Source organism: Penaeus chinensis, chromosome 43 (genome assembly GCF_019202785.1).
Source record: "Penaeus chinensis breed Huanghai No. 1 chromosome 43, ASM1920278v2, whole genome shotgun sequence".
NCBI lineage: Eukaryota > Metazoa > Arthropoda > Malacostraca > Decapoda > Penaeidae > Penaeus > Penaeus chinensis.
Window position 1 is genome coordinate 15501735 of NC_061861.1, and position 20000 is coordinate 15521734.

Below are 20000 nucleotides of genomic sequence, written 5' to 3' on the forward strand. Positions count from 1 at the left end.
TAAACCGCCTCCTAATCCGCCTCCTTGGAAGCCGCCTCCTAAACCGCCTCCTAAACCGCCTCCTACGCCGCTTCCTAAACCGCCTCCTAATCCGCCTCCTTGGAAGCCGCCTCCTAAACCGCCTCCTAATCCGCCTCCTTGGAAGCCGCCTCCTAAACCGCCTCCAAAACCGCCTCCTACGCCGCTTCCTAAACCGCCTCCAAAACCGCCTCCTAATCCGCCTCCTTGGAAGCCGCCTCCTAAACCGCCTCCTAATCCGCCTCCTTGGAAGCCGCCTCCTAAACCGCCTCCAAAACCGCCTCCTAATCCGCCTCCTAATCCGCCTCCTAATCCGCCTCCTAATCCGCCTCCTAATCCGCCTCCTAATCCGCCTCCTAATCCGCCTCCTTGGAAGCCGCCTCCTAAACCGCCTCCAAAACCGCCTCCTACGCCGCTTCCTAAACCGCCTCCTAATCCGCCTCCTCCGTGGACGCCGCCTCCCAAACCGCCTCCTAATCCGCCTCCTAATCCGCCTCCTTGGAAGCCGCCTCCTAAACCGCCTCCTACGCCGCTCCTACGCCGCTTCCTAAACCGCCTCCTACGCCGCTTCCTAAACCGCCTCCTAATCCGCCTCCTTGGAAGCCGCCTCCTAAACCGCCTCCAAAACCGCCTCCTAATCCGCCTCCTAATCCGCCTCCTTGGAAGCCGCCTCCTAAACCGCTGCCTCCCAAACCGCTTCCAACGCCGCTTCCTAAACCGCCTCCAAAACCGCCTCCTACGCCGCTTCCTAAACCGCCTCCAAAACCGCCTCCTACGCCGCTTCCTAAACCGCCTCCTAATCCGCCTCCTTGGAAGCCGCCTCCTAAACCGCCTCCTACGCCGCCTCCTAAACCGCCTCCAAAACCGCCTCCTACGCCGCTTCCTACGCCGCCTCCCAAACCGCCTCCTAATCCGCCTCCTAATCCGCCTCCTAATCCGCCTCCTTGGAAGCCGCCTCCTAAACCGCCTCCTACGCCGCCTCCCAAACCGCCTCCAAAACCGCCTCCTACGCCGCTTCCTAAACCGCCTCCTAATCCGCCTCCTAATCCGCCTCCTTGGAAGCCGCCTCCTAAACCGCCTCCTAATCCGCCTCCTTGGAAGCCGCCTCCTAAACCGCCTCCTAATCCGCCTCCTAATCCGCCTCCTCCGTGGACGCCGCCTCCCAAACCGCCTCCTAATCCGCCTCCTAATCCGCCTCCTTGGAAGCCGCCTCCTAAACCGCCTCCTACGCCGCTTCCTACGCCGCCTCCCAAACCGCTTCCAACGCCGCTTCCTCTGCCGCCTCCCAAACCGCCTCCTACGCCGCCTCCTACGCCGCTCCTACGCCGCCTCCTAAACCGCCTCCTCCGTGGACGCCGCCTCCCAAACCGCCTCCTAATCCGCCTCCTTGGAAGCCGCCTCCTAAACCGCCTCCAAAACCGCCTCCTACGCCGCTTCCTAAACCGCCTCCTAATCCGCCTCCTTGGAAGCCGCCTCCTAAACCGCCTCCTCCGTGGACGCCGCCTCCAACGCCGCTTCCTAAACCGCCTCCTAATCCGCCTCCTAATCCGCCTCCTCCGTGGACGCCGCCTCCAACGCCGCTTCCTAAACCGCCTCCTAATCCGCCTCCTTGGAAGCCGCCTCCTAAACCGCCTCCTACGCCGCCTCCCAAACCGCCTCCAAAACCGCCTCCTACGCCGCCTCCCAAACCGCCTCCAACGCCGCTTCCTAAACCGCCTCCTACGCCGCTTCCTAAACCGCCTCCAAAACCGCCTCCTACGCCGCTTCCTAAACCGCCTCCTACGCCGCTTCCTAAACCGCCTCCTACGCCGCCTCCCAAACCGCCTCCTACGCCGCCTCCTAAACCGCCTCCTACGCCGCTTCCTAAACCGCCTCCTACGCCGCTTCCTAAACCGCCTCCTAATCCGCCTCCTAATCCGCCTCCTCCGTGGACGCCGCCTCCCAAACCGCCTCCTAATCCGCCTCCTAATCCGCCTCCTAATCCGCCTCCTCCGTGGACGCCGCCTCCAACGCCGCTTCCTCTGCCGCCTCCCAAACCGCCTCCTCCGTGGACGCCGCCTCCCAAACCGCCTCCTCCGTGGACGCCGCCTCCAACGCCGCTTCCTAAACCGCCTCCTACGCCGCTCCTACGCCGCTTCCTAAACCGCCTCCTAATCCGCCTCCTAATCCGCCTCCTAATCCGCCTCCTAATCCGCCTCCTAATCCGCCTCCTAATCCGCCTCCTAATCCGCCTCCTAATCCGCCTCCTTGGAAGCCGCCTCCTAAACCGCCTCCTACGCCGCCTCCTACGCCGCTTCCTAAACCGCCTCCTAATCCGCCTCCTTGGAAGCCGCCTCCTAAACCGCCTCCTACGCCGCTTCCTAAACCGCCTCCTACGCCGCTTCCTAAACCGCCTCCTACGCCGCTTCCTAAACCGCCTCCTACGCCGCTTCCTAAACCGCCTCCTAATCCGCCTCCTAATCCGCCTCCTCCGTGGACGCCGCCTCCAACGCCGCTTCCTAAACCGCCTCCTACGCCGCTTCCTAAACCGCCTCCTACGCCGCTTCCTAAACCGCCTCCTACGCCGCTTCCTAAACCGCCTCCTAATCCGCCTCCTCCGTGGACGCCGCCTCCCAAACCGCCTCCTCCGTGGACGCCGCCTCCAACGCCGCTTCCTAAACCGCCTCCTAATCCGCCTCCTAATCCGCCTCCTTGGAAGCCGCCTCCTAAACCGCCTCCTACGCCGCTTCCTAAACCGCCTCCTAATCCGCCTCCTCCGTGGACGCCGCCTCCCAAACCGCTTCCAACGCCGCTTCCTAAACCGCCTCCTACGCCGCCTCCTACGCCGCTTCCTAAACCGCCTCCTCCGTGGACGCCGCCTCCCAAACCGCCTCCTAATCCGCCTCCTTGGAAGCCGCCTCCTAAACCGCCTCCTCCGTGGACGCCGCCTCCAACGCCGCTTCCTAAACCGCCTCCTCCGTGGACGCCGCCTCCAACGCCGCTTCCTAAACCGCCTCCTACGCCGCCTCCTAAACCGCCTCCTCCGTGGACGCCGCCTCCAACGCCGCTTCCTAAACCGCCTCCTAATCCGCCTCCTAATCCGCCTCCTAATCCGCCTCCTCCGTGGACGCCGCCTCCAACGCCGCTTCCTAAACCGCCTCCTACGCCGCCTCCCAAACCGCCTCCTAATCCGCCTCCTTGGAAGCCGCCTCCTAAACCGCCTCCTAATCCGCCTCCTTGGAAGCCGCCTCCTAAACCGCCTCCTAATCCGCCTCCTTGGAAGCCGCCTCCTAAACCGCCTCCTACGCCGCTTCCTAAACCGCCTCCTACGCCGCTTCCTACGCCGCCTCCTACGCCGCCTCCTAAACCGCCTCCTCCGTGGACGCCGCCTCCCAAACCGCCTCCTAATCCGCCTCCTTGGAAGCCGCCTCCCAAACCGCCTCCTACGCCGCTTCCTACGCCGCCTCCGTAGCCACTGCCTCCATAGCCACCGCCGCCTTTTGAGCCTCCATACGAGCCACGAAACTTGCCAGCCAAAACCGTCGCGAGGAGGCTACACAGAATCACCGCCTTGGTGCCCTGGAAAGGAATGGAAAATAGCTTTACTCTGAGGAGAAAGTGGAAATTAAAGTCATTGTATTCTGTCTAGAATCGTCGTCCGGGTTAAAGTCTGAGTAGTGAGCCAAGCGAGAGGCAAGATCATTCTAACTTTAAGACGACCAATCCATATTATTCGTAGGTATTGTTGCATATTAACTTGCGTTATGCTAATTTGTTCTATATCAGTCTATATTGTTTCTTAACGTTGTCCTTCGAGTACCATCGGTATTTTAGAAGGACTTTTTAAAAATGCTGATAAAGGTAAGAGAACCAAATTATCTGCATGATTGTCTAGTGCATTTAATAATGTAATCTCTCTGTTTAATGTCATTGCTGAAAAGATAAATAGAATATATACCGTAACAGCTTGAGTCATCCAGCCTGTTCACAGTAATATGTCAAATTTCAATAAATTAGCTAAGACGTTTGTATTTGATATATTCGTTGCAAAATTTTATGGTGAAGAAGACGTAGAACTGCAATATAATGATTCATAATCATCAGTGCATTCATATTTCAATCACAGAATAACACTACTTATAGATTTAGGTATCAAGTGTGCGTTTCGGAATAACAATTTGTATTAAAAGACGTAAAAAATATGTTCCCTCACAATAATTATCTCATGTATACATTGTGACATTTGAGATCTAAATTGCGCACAGAGAAAAATCATTAAAATATAACATTAACATTCACTTTTAATACTAAAAATGACCGGAAGTCAACGAATACAAGTGCAAGTTCGTACCTTCATGGTTGCCTCTGGAATAAGCTAGTGATGTGTTTGAGATGTCTCCTCCTTTTATACTGCGTCCTGGCACCTTTCCACCCCCTCTCCTGCCCCACTCACCTGTCCACCCCCTCTCCTGCCCCACTTCCTGTGCACGTGGCCGGGACAGCCCAACTACATATCAAGAACTGGTATTTTCCAGGGTTTGTTTCTGATAAGCTGTTCGTTGAATGATACTTGTTGTGACCTGTATCTATCTCCCTGTCCAGATCTTTATATGTGTGTCTGTGCGTACATGTGTGCATTTTTTTTTTTTTTTTTTTGTATGTCTAAAACACACACACACACACACACACACACACACACACACACACACACACACACATATATATATACACACATGTATATATAAAGTATATATATATATACATACACATGTATATACATACATGTATATATACAGACATACACACCCATATATATACATATATATACAAAAATATATTTACATGTATGTGTGTGTGTACAAACATATGTGTATAATTAAATTGGCGTGTGTGTGTGTGTGTGTGTGTGTGTGTGTGTGTGTGTGTGTGTGTGTGTGTGTGTGTGTATGTCTATGTCACACACACACACATATATATATATATATATATATATATGATACATATATATATATAATACGTATATATATGATACATATATGTATATAAATGTATGAATACATATAAAATGTATACATATATGTATATATATATATAGGTACATATATGTATGTTTATATATATATATATATATATATATATATAGGTACATATATGTATGTTTATATATATATATATATATATATATATATATATATATATATGTGTGTGTGTGTGTGTGTGTGTATTTATACTTCTACATATATATACGTAAATATGTATATATACATATATATAGATATGTGTACACATATACATGTGTATATAAGTATTTAAACATCTATATCATCATTATCATTTGGGAGTTAACGCTTTGATATATAAGTCCTCACGACAGGTTTGATCGATCTGCCCAAGCCACGGCCTCCTCTAACCAGGGTTGTCATGGACAGAGACAACCTAATGGGCAGGGTCATCTTGCGGGAATCGAGCCAGGTGGCCTTATAGCTTGAGTTGGCGATCGCGGATTGTGTAAGTAACAGGTCCTGTATCGGTCTCATGGTGCATCCGTTGCATAACTTGGTCCTTCTGCACAGGTACTGGCATCTCCAAATACTCTTGTCGAGAGATTTCATGACCCCTGCTGCCAGGCCAATCCGTCTACTGACTTGAACTGCACTACCGAGGGATATAAAACTCTCTGTGCTTCGTTGTTTTCACCGCAAGCACGTACCGACTGCACAGGGTCTCCTAGTAGGACCCAAAATCCTGGATCTTGGTCTTGGTCCAGGAGACCCAGGAGACCTCTAGCCCCAGGGGCTTCGCTTCATTGCTAAATGCATCAAGAGCCGCCACTAGCGTAGGATGTGTGCGAGTACCTTGCCTGGTACACTGAGTAAGGTAATGCCTCGATGATTGCTGCAGTCCCAGCGATCCCCTTTCTCCTTCCAGAGAGGGATGACCACACCCCTCAGCAGGTCAGGGGGGAATGGTACCAGTCTGCCAGATGGCAGACAGGACTGCATGTAAGCCCCTTACCATAGGTTCTCCACCAGCCTTTAATAATTCAGCTGGGATGCCACAAACGCCTGCTGCTTTATCACTCTTCAGCTTGGAGATAGCCCCCCTGCCTTCAGTCAGGGAGGGTGGATCCTCGCTGATGGGTGGGTCTGGCAGAGGAATCTCAACATTACCCACATCCATGTTAACTGTTGGTGGATCAGCCTGATACAGCTGCTCAAAATACTCAGCCCAACGCACATGCACCCCATCAGGATCTGTGATTATCTGGCCACTTGCTGAGCAGACTGCAGTTGTCTGTGAGGAGGGCTTGGAGTTCAGCTTTCTCAGGGCTTGGTAGGCAGGATGAAGGTCATTTACTAAGAAATGGCTTTCGACCTCCTCTGCAAGATTACTGATCAACTGTTTCTTATCCCTTCTCAACAGTGACCTAGTCCTGCCCACCAGAGAATGGTGTAAGTTGCGATCCCCTGACAATCAAGCCGCACGACAAGCATCTGTGGCTTCCAGTGTCTCCTGCGAGATGGAATTCTGTCTTGCTCTTGGGCGTTGACCAATGGATTCCTGAGCTGCATCAAGCATTTCATCCTTGAAGGTATCCCACATAGAGTCTGTCAGGTCCTCGAGTACTGTGAGACAACCAGAGATACCCTCGGCAAACCCCTGGGCACACTCGTCCTCCCTCAATCTGTCCAAATGAAACACCCTAGGCTGTTCATTTGGGCGACGGGGGGTTCTAAAGTGGACCCGGAGAGTAGCCAAAACTAATCTAGAACTCGGCGCTTCGATACACCCTGCAGTTCTGGAGGATCCTCCACCAAGTGCTAACGAGGATGTGGTCGATCTCCTTGGCCACACTACCCGTATCGCTTTACCAAGTCCAGCGATGCGGGTCAAAACGCTAATACCAGGAGCCATAAATCCTCAATTTCTGGGACCTAGCAAAGTCACGGAAAAGGAGGCTATTCTCGCTGCCAGCATCAGCTCCTGAGCCATGAGGACCGACAGACATCTCATAGCCAGCTCGATCGCAGCCGGATACCACATTGAAGTCACTCAGAACAATACGAATATCTCGCTGAGGACAACTGTCTGCAAACAGATGCAAGTTTGGATTAAACATCTCTTTCACCTCAAGTGAAAGAGATGTCCATAGGAGCATATACAGCAATAAGAGACATAAAGCCAGGTGAAAGCTTCAGTCTCAATACCATAATAAGCTTATCGACTGGAGTGACCTCTATTACCGAGGGTTGAAGTCTGCTGGAGATGGCTATGGCTACTCCCTGGAGATGGTGGCCATCGCTGCGGCCCGACCAGTAATAAGTGTAGCCACCCACACTAATCGTGCCGCTGCCAGGTCTTCTCAACTCCGAGAGAGCAGCCACCTCAACTCTCAGCTGCTTCAATTCCCTCGACAGTAGTGGTAACCGATCGTCCTGTCGCAAGGAACGGACGTTCCAAGCCCTCACCCTGACAGCCCGCCTGAGGTCTAACCTCGGGCAGTCACTCCGGGTGGGCGCCACCTCTGTTACCCCTACCGACACCGCCCTATATAGAGGAGGTTGGCTGGCTGCAGGTCCCATAATCCGCTTGCACGGCTCCCTGGGGCATATTTAGGTATATGTATATATATTTGTATATATGCATATGTATATGTATATATATTTATATATATACATATTGTATCACTAAACTGTCATCTATCAGGGATGGTTCCAAACACTCCATGTGCAGAATAATTTATTCAAATTGTAGCAGATCCAAATCCAGCTTCAATGTAAGTTTTATTCAACCTGCAAACAGTAATTCAAAATACTGAAGCAGCAACAAAACAAAATATTCCATGATAAATAAATCATATTGAATCTATTGGAAAGATAACACAAATTTACAATATTATATTTTCTATCAATGGATCAAAACACTTACATCATGGCACCTGGCTCCTGAAAGATGGTTTTCAGCTTCAAATGAAAACTGTCAGTCATCAGGCTGTATAGTAGGAACACAATACATTCATGATATATATGCTTATAGCATTATATACAGCAACAAATTCAAAACACAGAGATTAACATTCATTCACTTAATTTCATTAACACATCTACTTTTTGACTAAATCACAAATTTAAACTGTATCAAATTCTTCAGTTTTATCCATAATACAATCACTATCAAAATATATTCATACAATATTCCTACCTGCTATTTACACATCAAATTTTGGGTAACTTCAAGGATCTATTTGAAGAGCTGTTCACGTGGTCGGTCATTTCCAGCTTGTAAACAACGCTTCCAGATAACAAAATAAATTCCTAATCCGCAATATTCTCAAAATCCATACATTTTATTATCAGAACTTAATTTTTTCAATTTTCCTTTTCATTTCATTATCAAAAAAATACACAAATTTAAAAAAATTAAACTTGCTTCGTATACAATATCACAACATAAATTTCAGAGTTTTATTATTAACATATATGATTCACTATTATTTTCCATAATAATACACATGTATATGTATATATATTTATATATGCACACACACACACACACACACACACACACACACACACACACACACACACACACACACACACACAAACACATGATTTGAAAGATGGTTCCATGTTCCAATAGTTCTCTTTTGAGAACTGAACTTGTCGACATCCTTATCTCTTCTTTTTACTTTTAAGTGCTCACTGTGTCCTCTCGGTCCTCTTATGTTTAATATTATGAAGTTGTCTTTATGTAACTTCTTTTTCCTCTAACATAATTTTACAGCAATGTCATGTCGCCCCTTTTCCTTCTTTTAACCAAAGTAATAAGTCCACTTTTCTCTAGCCTGTCTACGTAGTTCACATCTCGTAGAGTTGGTGCCCATCTGGTGTCTTCTCTTTGAATCACTTCCAGTTTGTATATATATCTTTTTCAAGCGTGGACATATTAAGATAGCTTCCTATTTCGGTTGAAGGTTGAAGAAAACCCTTATTTATGCGCTTTTTTCTTATTAACGGGAAACATAGCAGTACACTTTGCAGTAAGCAAGAGCTCTCTCTAGCGCACCCCCCTAACGGAAGCCGCCTTGCCGCGGTGGGGGGGCTTGAGGTCCCAATGAGCTGGTCAGCCGGACCAGAGGGCTACCCATATTGGGGGTGTCACCGGTGAGGGATGAGACAAAATGGCTTCCTGGTGCACCAAGGACTATGAGAGGGGATGGTGCACCCACTCCTGTTTCATTCCATCTTGGGCCAGGGAGAACTCTCCCACATGTCATTGCCGTGCGTGGCATCCAATATTATCAGGAGACAGGAGTCCTGGAGGTTGATCGATGCGGTGGGGGGGGCTTGAGGTCCCAATGAGCTGGTGAGCCGGACCAGAGGGCTACCCATACTGGGTGGGTCACCAGTGAGGGATGAAACAAAATGGCTTCCTGGTGCACCAAGGACTATGAGAGGGGATGGTGCACCCACTCCTGGTTCATTCCATCTTGGGCCAGGGAGAACTCTCCCACATGTCTTTGCCATGTGTGGCATCCCATATTATCAGGAGACAGGAGTCCTGGAGGTTGATCGATACTGCACGCTGCGCCCTGCAGCTAGCAACACACCTCTTTGGTCCTTTATTCTGGTTAGACGGGTGGCTTGATCAATGCCCGGTCAAGTCAATTGGCTGGTCAAATGTGGCTAGGATCAAGCAGGCACTGTCCAGTCGGTAGCGCACAGGTCCTGCGACTACCATCATCACTGTAATAGTGACTGCTTATATTTCCTCACTACCCCTGTGGCTGTTGGGAAAATTTGAGCTCCAACTATAGCTTCCCCTCGTTGGACTCCATGGTGGGGGGGGAGGGGGGGGAGGAAATGAAGATTTATAGTTTGTATGATTTCTACAAATTTACAAAGAACTTGCTCTCTCCCTGACAACCTTCGCAATCCCCCAGCCAATCCCTCTGGAACATCACATATTGTCACTCTGGAACCTTACCAGATTCCAAATGGCAAGAATGGGAATCGTAATGGTTCCCGAGTTCCCAAACCAGGTAAGAAGAAAAAAAGTCCTCAATCCATTAAGGAAATCTTACTTAGTAAATGAAAGCATATCATATAGTAAATACCTAGTAGTGAAGACCATTGATGGTGTATCTATCATGGATCTTGATATTTTTGAAGTACATCGGAAGATAGTTGAGGTATGTCAACGAGATCCTCGCATCACCCCATAGCGAGATGGTAGCCTGATAGTTGAGGTTTCGTCATCAGATGAGAGTGACCGTCTGCGTGCAATATGCGACATTCCTGGGGCTCAAGTCTCATGTTCTCCTCACAAAACCCTCAATCAGTGTAGGGGAAGTTTTTTCTTCTGAGACCTGATGAGGTATTCTGAGGAGAAACTGTTAGAAGAACTAAAGAATTTTAATGTAGTGGCAGTAAAACGTTTTAAGAAAGTTGATGGTTTGGAACAGTCGAGACCAGCTCTTCTTCTAACTTTTGAATCGTTAGTCCTACCTGAATCGGTTAAATTGGCATGGTACCACCTCAAGGTAAAGCCATATGTGCCCAACCCTATGCGGTGCTTCCACTGCCAGGGTTATGGTCATGGAGCAAACTTGCCGTTTTAAGGAAAATGGACAACCAAGAGTGTGTGAAATGTGGTACAACAGGTCATCAAGGAGATGATAACTGTCCAGGTCCAATATGCTGTTACCACTGCAAAGAAGATCATGAAGCTGCTTCTAAGCAATGTAAAAGGTACAAGTTAGAAAAAGAAGTATTGGTAATAAGCAAGGAGAAAGTTAGTTTTGCAGAAGCAAAGAGACGTGCCCATGTGCTGTTTGCACAGCCGGGTAAGTCCTTTGCCTCAGTTCTAGCCCATCCTCCTTCCCGCCATCCCTTACCCTCCAATACTTCTAACACCACACTCACTGCCACTACCTTTAAACCTCAGTCCGCAAATGCTGAAAGTTCCACTGGTGAGTTGCACCAGAAACGGAGTAGGAGTGAACGGTCTATTGAGGAGACTCCTCCTCCCAAAGTAAGGTCTTTGGAGCCATCAGTTAAGGCTCCAGAGGCCTCAACGGTAACAGCTTCAGCTGCCACCACATCCACAGGGGCCTCTGCTGCTAGGCGAGTCCCTGTATGCTGAGAGTGGAGAACCACCTCTTTCATTACACAGGGACTACATGAACCTGATTTACTACACGAGACTACAAAGGATTCCGGGATCTCCTACATCCAGATTGGTTTTCAACCCCCTTGAGGATAGCCGATCCTATGGTAGGAGAATGAGGAATCTGGTGGAAGATCTTAATTTAAATCTCACAAAGGTTCTGGCTGTTGGAACTTCCCAAGTCCCCCCTTGGACTAATCAAGTCGAGCTCGATTTGGTCGGAATCGGCAAAGGGGAGAGATCCGAAGCAGAAGTCAGAGAGAGATTTCTTCAACACACTTCTAAGTACCAAGGATCATATGCAATATATACAGATGGTTCGAAATCTGAAAATGGTGTGAGCAGAAGGAAGACTGCATCTGGCAGTCTTTCTCGATCAGCCTCGATTTTCACTGCAGAGTTACATGCATCCTTGCAGCAGTCAAGATGACTAGAGATCTTACAAACCATTCCGTTGTAGTATATTGTGACTCTCGTAGTGCCCTGCAAGCAATCAAGAGCTTAAACTCGTCACATCCAGTGGTGAGGGAGGTTCAAGATTGGCTTGCACTGATGTCAGCACGTAAAAAGTTAACTCTGTGTTGGGTGCCAGCACATGTTGGTATCAGTGGGAATGAACGAGCTGATCAGAAGGCCAAGGCAGCTGCAACTCAGCCCTGTGATGCTCGTTTTCCTCTCCCACACACTGACTTGAAACCCAGCATCAGGAGTTGTCTTCGTGATAAATGGAGGGAACAATGGAGGCATACCTCTAGAAATAAACTGCGAGAGATTAGAGATGACCTTGGCAGTTGGGTGACCAGCATCCACCCTAACCGACAAGTAGAAGTTGTAATAACAAGGCTGAGAATCGGGCACACAAGACTCATGGGCCGATGATGGCTAAAAGTGAAGCACGCTGTGAGGAATGCCAAGAGCCATTAACGGTCGCACATGTAATGGAAAGATGTGCAACATCTCAGACCAAAGAGGAAGGTATTTGTCTCCCCCATATACACTAAAAAATGTATTAGGGGAGGACTGTGACATAAAAGGTCTTATTACTTTCCTTAGGGAAACGAATATTTTCAATAAAATTTAGTTTTGCATAATGTTTATGCAATAGTTTTTTAGACATTTAGACCATAATATTTATGCTTCGATTTGTACTATAATATTTATTGTTATTTATGACATTTATTGAAAGAGTTTTAACGTTTTAAATATTTTAATATTTTTATCTAACAAGGTGTTCGCCGCTAATGACCTTAGCTGTTGACGCGGCAGATAATTTTAATTAATCAATCAATCAACGCACATACACACACATACATTTATATATATAAATGTATGTATGTGTATTATATATATGTCTTTATATGTGTGTGTGAGTGTGTGTGTGTGTGTGTATGTGTGTGTGTGTGTGTGTGTGTGTGTGTGTGTGTGTGTGTGTGCGTGCGTGCGTGTGCGTGTGCGTGTGCGTGTGCGTGTGCGTGTGCGTGTGCGTGTATGTGTGTGCGTGTGTGGATGTGTGAAATCTAGCCGTAATTTTCATGATATAGTGAAAATATGGAATACTGAATATTGCGGAAAGAATTACACCTTCAGGTAATTGCTATCTATACTGTAGTGGATTTGGCTACCAATTTACACTAATTCTAATGTAACAAAAAAACAAAACAAGCAATAAGCATATATAATAGAATTAGAGGAATAACTACAAGCACAAGAATGGTATTCAGTATGTTTTTGAAAAGCATCGGTACTTTTTAAAAGTTGAAGTCAGTGCTTGCACAGTGACAACACTAACTATAAATTTATAAATGATTACAAGTCCGTTTAGGTAAATAAATATCAACTTCGACTAAAAGCACTTAATACTATTATATACCATTCTGATGTGTGCTATCGTAATTTTTTTCAATTTGTAAAGGAGTGAAAACCAAGCGACTATTGCAGGGCGAAGGCGACGAAGACGATGGGGTCATCTCGACTGGGGTCTCCTGAAGGTTCCTTTATTTCTAATCTGCCATAGGAAAATGCAGTTCCCAACTAGCTGAATTCCTTGTTACGATCATAACGCCTCATATACAGGATTTATTCACCTTTGGCAAAAAAATACACACTATCAGCATTGACAACTGGTGCTTGGCTATAGTATCATTCTTTATTAATATCCTACTAAATGAAAGAAAATCAATTTGTATAAACAATGACACAATTTATTTAAATATTTATTTATTTATTTTATCCAAGATGCTTCAACTGTCAACTCTAGACTGCCACTTTATATGTATTAATCAACTGTATGTACAGCGAGGGGACGTATTGGATCTCCTTTTGGCCTTACTATAGCAAATACGTTTTTATGTCATTATGAACACAGCTTAGGTACCGAATGTTCTTCACAAACGGCAAAGTGCTCTAATCAGATCTACATCCACTTCAAATGGAAATTATTGTTAGTGAATCATATGTAGTAATTGGAAAGTGAATCCAATTGACAATACCCATATGTTAAAGGTGAATAGTGTAACACAATTCAGTTAGAGAGCTGCGAGGATGTTCCAATATTTTCTCTTGATGTATGTAAAGATTTCCTACCGGATGTTATAGTTTAAATGGATACAAACGTAAACCTCTCCGCTCGATCAACAATAATAAACTTTAAGTACCTTTTTTTCTAAGATCTATCGTTTTCCTGTGGAAGCAGAGGGGGCGTCACTTTACTCTTCTCTCCCTCCTGAAGAGATTGAATAACTTTAAAATCATCTGCCACGTCAACACCTAAGGTCATTAGCGGCAAATACCTTATGGGATTAAAATATTAAAACATTCTCAGCTCAACGCTCACACGAGTAACTTTAACTCCCTGGCCTTTATTATTCTTGGGTGTATTTTTGTAGATAGTAAAGCTGACAAGTTAGCTTAATACATCGAAAGCGGTTAATCTCTAGAGTCAGTGCCATCGTTTTTTTTTTTTTTTTTTTTTTTTTTTTTTTTTTTTTTTTTTGAATCTGAAAAAATAGGTAAAATATCATGCTACTCAAAGTGATTTCCAAATTACAGCCAACCCTGGATATTTTTTACCACGGATATGAGATATGAATGCACTAGTAGAATTCCTGTTGCAATGCAGTTATCTCTATATTGCTAATGTCGGTGACTGTGCAGTCAGTTATATTACATCCCAAGTGAACAATTACTAGAGATGATTAGCACATTATATTACTGTCATCACACAATACTGTAATAGTGAATATACACATTTGTTTTTGTATATCGTGTGATCAAATAATATCACATATGTTTAGCTAATTTCCTGACACTTATGCGTATTTCGAGAAATGTTGACTTTTCCATGAAATATGGGTACTATGATGACGGACATCTTTGAAATAAAAAGTGAGTTGAATATTATACTCATTGGGTTAATTTTATCCTGCCCTAAACTGTGCTTTTTAAGACGATTATATTGAAGACGGTTAAAAGAAAATGCACTTCCCGTTCTAAACTGAATATGACATTCATGTGGAAATATGACAAGGAAATCTTATGTAGTACCAGAGACGAATGCGATATTTTGTTTTCAGAATCGCTAGTGATGCCATCTCTAATTATTTATTTGCTTAAACTTGTCAGTAGGCAGGATACAGGAAATAGGCCAAAGACCTTTTCAGCAATCAACATACGAAGCTATTAAAAAACCTCTAATATTTTATCTGTAATGTTGGACATCACCAAGATAAGGAAAATAATCTGACGTAGTCTAAACCTTGCATTTCTTCGGTGATGAGTCAGGTATGAGTAAAGTTGAGTCTGGCAACGAAACAAATCAGGACCTTATTGGTTATCTGAGGACATCATGGTCTAACTAGAGAAGATAAGTGAAGATGGCAACATAAAATGTTAAGGAAAGAGGCGGAGAGTAAAGTTTAGGTAGAGAGAGATGTGGGTCTTTAGCGAGAGATCAAAAACATGGAGATAAAATTAATTAACGTAGGGGAGTGATCGTTATATGAATAGTAAGCAAGGGGGAATCAGTGAGGCGAGATCAACAGGAAAATTAAAGATGATGAATAACGAGCAAACCAAGACGCAAAAGTGAAAAAATAGGAAACGAAGGTACATGAAAAAAATACGACGATTGAGTAAACCAATACTAAGGGTCTTTTCTGCAACGCTAACTGAACTGTTAACGTTAACGAAAAAAAATAACAGTTCGGTGAGCTGTTAAGATTACACGTAGAAAGAATTCACATACTATTATACCATTATATGTATATAGATATTGCAGAGAAAGAACACGAACATGCTAGATAACTCTGAAAATAATTACTACTTTGGTACTTTTGCTGTGTTGGAATGAATTATACTTGACTTCATATTCACACATGACTTACGGTGTTTCTACATTAAACGTAAATAATGGTTATGAATGAGCATTATAGATTTTCATATGCAAAAATATAATCAAAATATCTAGATGAACGAACAGCGTTTATTCACAAAAAGTCTTTACAGACGTATATTTTCTCAAATGATTAGAAACGGACATAGCTGACAAATGCTCTTCCAATGGAAAGAACTCGCTCTCTCCAGCGTCTGGAAAGTTTAATATTCACTGGACAAAACAACAGTATGGAAGCGTACGAGGCGTGATTATTATTGTATCACGATCAGTACAGATATGAGAAACATATACGTGTTGGTTAGAAGGAATGTCATTGATACAGTCAATAGAAACAACGTAAATTGATCAGAGATTGGGCTTATTCTTAACACCGATTCGTGTTTAACACTGAAAAAAATCTATGTAAGATATCGAGATAATTAACGAAAAATATATCTTGGAAATATACTTCCAATGCAGAACAGTTGATAACCCAGATCGAAAAAAATACATCAATATTACTTGCTCTTAGACTGTAGTGCTACATATATATTTTCAAAACAGTTTAGTTTGTTCATTTTGATCTCCCGTTTTCCTTTATGAACTTGAATTGCTGTCATGAAGAACATGGTAATCACCCTCACTGTAACAGAGGAATACCATTACTAATGTCATCTCTAATTACCATCATTAATCAACTCATCAACCTTATATCTGAAGTATAAGAGGACTCGAATCCCGAAAAAAAAGACCCTACAATCTCACTGTTGACACATACACGTGTGTGTGTGTGTGTGTGTGTGTGTGTGTGTGTGTGTGTGTGTGTGTGTGTGTGTGTGTGTGCGTGTGTGTGTGTGATATACCTTCTTCATTTGTTAGAGTGATTTCAAGACTTTTTTTTGTAAAATTGTTATTCGGACTAGATAATTCGTTTATGTTGTCCGCATGGTGGTCTATGTGAAGTGAGTGTATGTATAACAGTTTTCCAGCGTACTTCTTCCGTCTGACAGTGGTACCTTGCCTTGTTCCTTAACGTTAAGAGTTGGATTGTCGTTGCCGAAGAGGCCCTTAGTGAGTAAACCAAGTTGTGTGAATTAAATGTATAAAGTCAGTAAACAATGATAAGGTAGTGATAAAACTGAAATGGAGGAAAAAAAAAAGTGATTGCGTCTATACTTCCATTTTAGTTAAATTAGCAATAGAGGGAAGGCAGCTTGCACCCGTGTTGTCCCAGGCACCTGTCGGAGCATCACTTGTCAAAGCCGCTACGCCTAAAATTGCTGGAGCAAGGTCCTGGTCCTCCTTTTTTCAAGAGAATGTAAAGGAGTTAGGTTGGACAGACAAGTAAGCAGTCAACTGGCCTGGTCCCCACGGGTGCCTCGGGTTCAAATGCAGCAGTAATTGCGACCCTTAGGAGTTCTGTATCAGCTCCTATTGGGGTTAACTGGGGGTTCGTCAGTAGAGCTTTCGTTGGTTGACCTTGGGTTGAAGGTCTACCTCCGTGTCCTCAATTGAAGTGAGGTCTGTTGGCATAGCCATCAGTTGACGGCACCAACAGCACACGGCACCGAATAAGTACAAGAGCCTGAAATCAGAAGATTATGTCAGGAGAGAATTATGTTGTGGTAATAGATATTTTGGGAAAGGGTAACTGCCGGATGAGGCCTCGTAAACCGTTATTGAGAATAGACTAACTTTTAACTTCATATAAAGTACATTTCCGTCTGGCACTTCTTTGCTCATGTTGATGAATTACGTGATGTAATGATTCGATTATTTTTTTAATGATATTTTGGTATTGGAAATGACACCTTTCACCAAAAATGAAGAATCTGACCTTGCCATCCAATAGAACGTAACATTCTAAGACACTTTTCTTGTATAGCATTTCCTTCGCAATCTCATAAGAAGGGTAATAGAGAGGATGTAAAACTCAAAAATTCCAAGCACCCTTTCAACGGCGATAAAAAAATTAACGTGAAAGCGAGGAAGTGACGAAACAGTCGGACGGAATCATAGTGGACGACGTAAGCGAGGGAAGTCAAATACGGTAGTGGGAATTGCACTTGGTCGCGATGGACAATAGACACAAGCAACAGTCTATTAGAGCCAGCTAGGCTATGCATAAGGTGCTATTGTGCCTATAACATGCAAAATATCATGGTAATGACGAAAACGAGCGGCGGATCAGCGACGACACTGATTTTGACGATTTGCAGGCTAGCCATTGCGGATTTATTGGTCAAGGTAAGTAATCATTGGTAGGAAATCCAGATAAATGCCCGGGCTCTATCCTACTGGAACATTCCTGAGGGCGGCATCAATCTATATACCATCAATGTGCCGGAACATGCGAGGTGAAGATTTTCCAAACCTGAGGGTAAATAGGCAGCGTCGCCCCATATTTACTATGAATGTGCTTCACAATAACTATATTACGGCAGTTATACTTGAATCACTCGTTTTTACCCTGCAATTTTCCTGATACTTACCCCCCCCCCCCCCCCCCGATATATTGGCCGATATCGTAGCTGTCTGTGCTTCGTAGGCAAAGGGAATCAGTTTCATTCGAAATGCGACAAGAGCTTTCAGAATAAAAAGTGATAGGCATCAATTTCAGAATTTACCGAAATGTTTGATATTGAAGTGGATACATCAAAGTTCCATATTTTTATGAGGACTTGAGTGCAAGTGATCAGAGACAAAAAAAAAAAAAAAGAAAAAAAAAAGAAAGAAAATATATATATATATATATATATATATATATATATATATATATATTTCGACGTTACATATAGATACAAATTTCTTTTAGAATAGGCTCATTTTAAGCCTCACGATATTCCACAGGAAATGTGTTTTCGGTAAATGCATTGACACTGTAGTTAAGCTCCTGTTGTGTGTTTTTTCTTTATGTATATTTTTCTTTTATTTTAATAATTTCCACCTTGTATGTGGATATCAAACTTCCATAGCGGCAACGGTTGTATAAATTAGGTGCCAGTGTGACCACGGCCTTAGACGACTACGAAAAGCTGTACACTTCCCTTATACTGAACACCCAAACTAAACTGTTGTTTTATAAGGATATACATTATATATATATATATATATATATATTATATATATATAATAAATATATGGATATATATGTATATATATATAAATCTGGATATATATGTACACAAGCACATATATATATATATATATGTGTGTGTGTGTGTGTGTGTGTGTGTGTGTGTATGTGTGTGTGTGTGAATATATATATATATACATATATTTGGATATATATATTTATACTGTTGTATATAGGTTTATATATATAGACATATGTATATATACATAAGCACACATACACCCACACACACATATATGTGTGTGTGTGTGTGTAAGGAATTACATGCGTGTGTATGTGTGTATATATATATATAATATCGACATATATATATACATATATGTATATATAAATATATTCATACATATTTATATTCTTATATATATATAAATATATATATATCTATATATATATATATATATATATATATATATATATATATATATATGCACGATGTGTGTGTGTTTGTGAATGGATATACATATATATGCAAATATGTATATATACATATATTTATGATATGTATATGTATATATATATATTTATGTTGACATATATATATATATATATTTATATATACGTATGTATATATACATAAACACACATACACATATATATCCATACACATGAATATATATTGATATATATTCATATGTATATGGATATATATTGAATAAATGTATGAATACATAAATATATATGTGTGCATGTGTGTGTGTGCGTGTTTGTATGCTTACGTGCGTCGCAAAAATATTTTGGAAACTACGCTATGCGGTCCGTCTGTCGCGAAAAACGTTTTCCTGACTTATTTTACTCCAAAACCATGCGTCGAGCGTCTCCCTCGGGTTCGTTGATGTTAGCAAGGGGAGCCCTCCAACCACTGCCCAAATCTTGTGTGACGACCGAATAGTAAACCAATGCGCGCTATCAATTTTTTTACGCTGTCAGTAACACCTAGCTGGCCCTTTGCATATATCGATTCAATTAATTAAATACTTTATAGGTAAATTAAATCCAACGAATGAAAATGTACCTGGTTCTCCACCTCAGAAAAAAGACATTTATACAAAATTGACCACCATCACGCGACAGCCAGCAACGGCTGCCTCAGAGCACCCTACAAGTGCCCACCTTCATGCTGAATATGAGGGATTGTAGTGAGCTGCCGCTCTTACTGCCTCTTCCGGCGACCCATACCCGCTCAGCATCACCCAAAACCCACATGAAAAGTCCCCGCGACCAATATTGTAAGTCTGGACCAGGACGCGAGGATACTGACGGAGGCACCGCAGGAGGCGCTGTAGAAGGTATTGCCTGACGGAGGCGCTGCAGGAGGAGGATGGAGAC

At 43.8% G+C, this 20000-nt stretch overlaps 1 protein-coding gene across 1 annotated transcript in view; it reads right to left on the bottom strand.

Annotated features, from left to right (window-relative positions):
• LOC125048369 (glycine-rich cell wall structural protein-like) overlaps window positions 1-4428 on the bottom strand; it is a gene marked incomplete at its 3' end in the record, with an annotated part of 4494 nt that extends 66 nt beyond the window's left edge. The window contains exons 1-6 of the mRNA XM_047647032.1: window positions 4349-4428; window positions 3426-3576; window positions 2758-3356; window positions 2633-2694; window positions 1248-1317; window positions 1-405 (exon numbers count right to left, since the gene is read on the bottom strand). The exon at window positions 1-405 is cut by the window's left edge and continues 66 nt beyond it. Coding sequence (XP_047502988.1) covers window positions 1-405; window positions 1248-1317; window positions 2633-2694; window positions 2758-3356; window positions 3426-3576; window positions 4349-4354 — 1293 coding nt within the window. The remainder of the gene's footprint in view (window positions 406-1247; window positions 1318-2632; window positions 2695-2757; window positions 3357-3425; window positions 3577-4348) is intronic.
• Between the last annotated feature and the right edge of the window lie 15572 nt (window positions 4429-20000).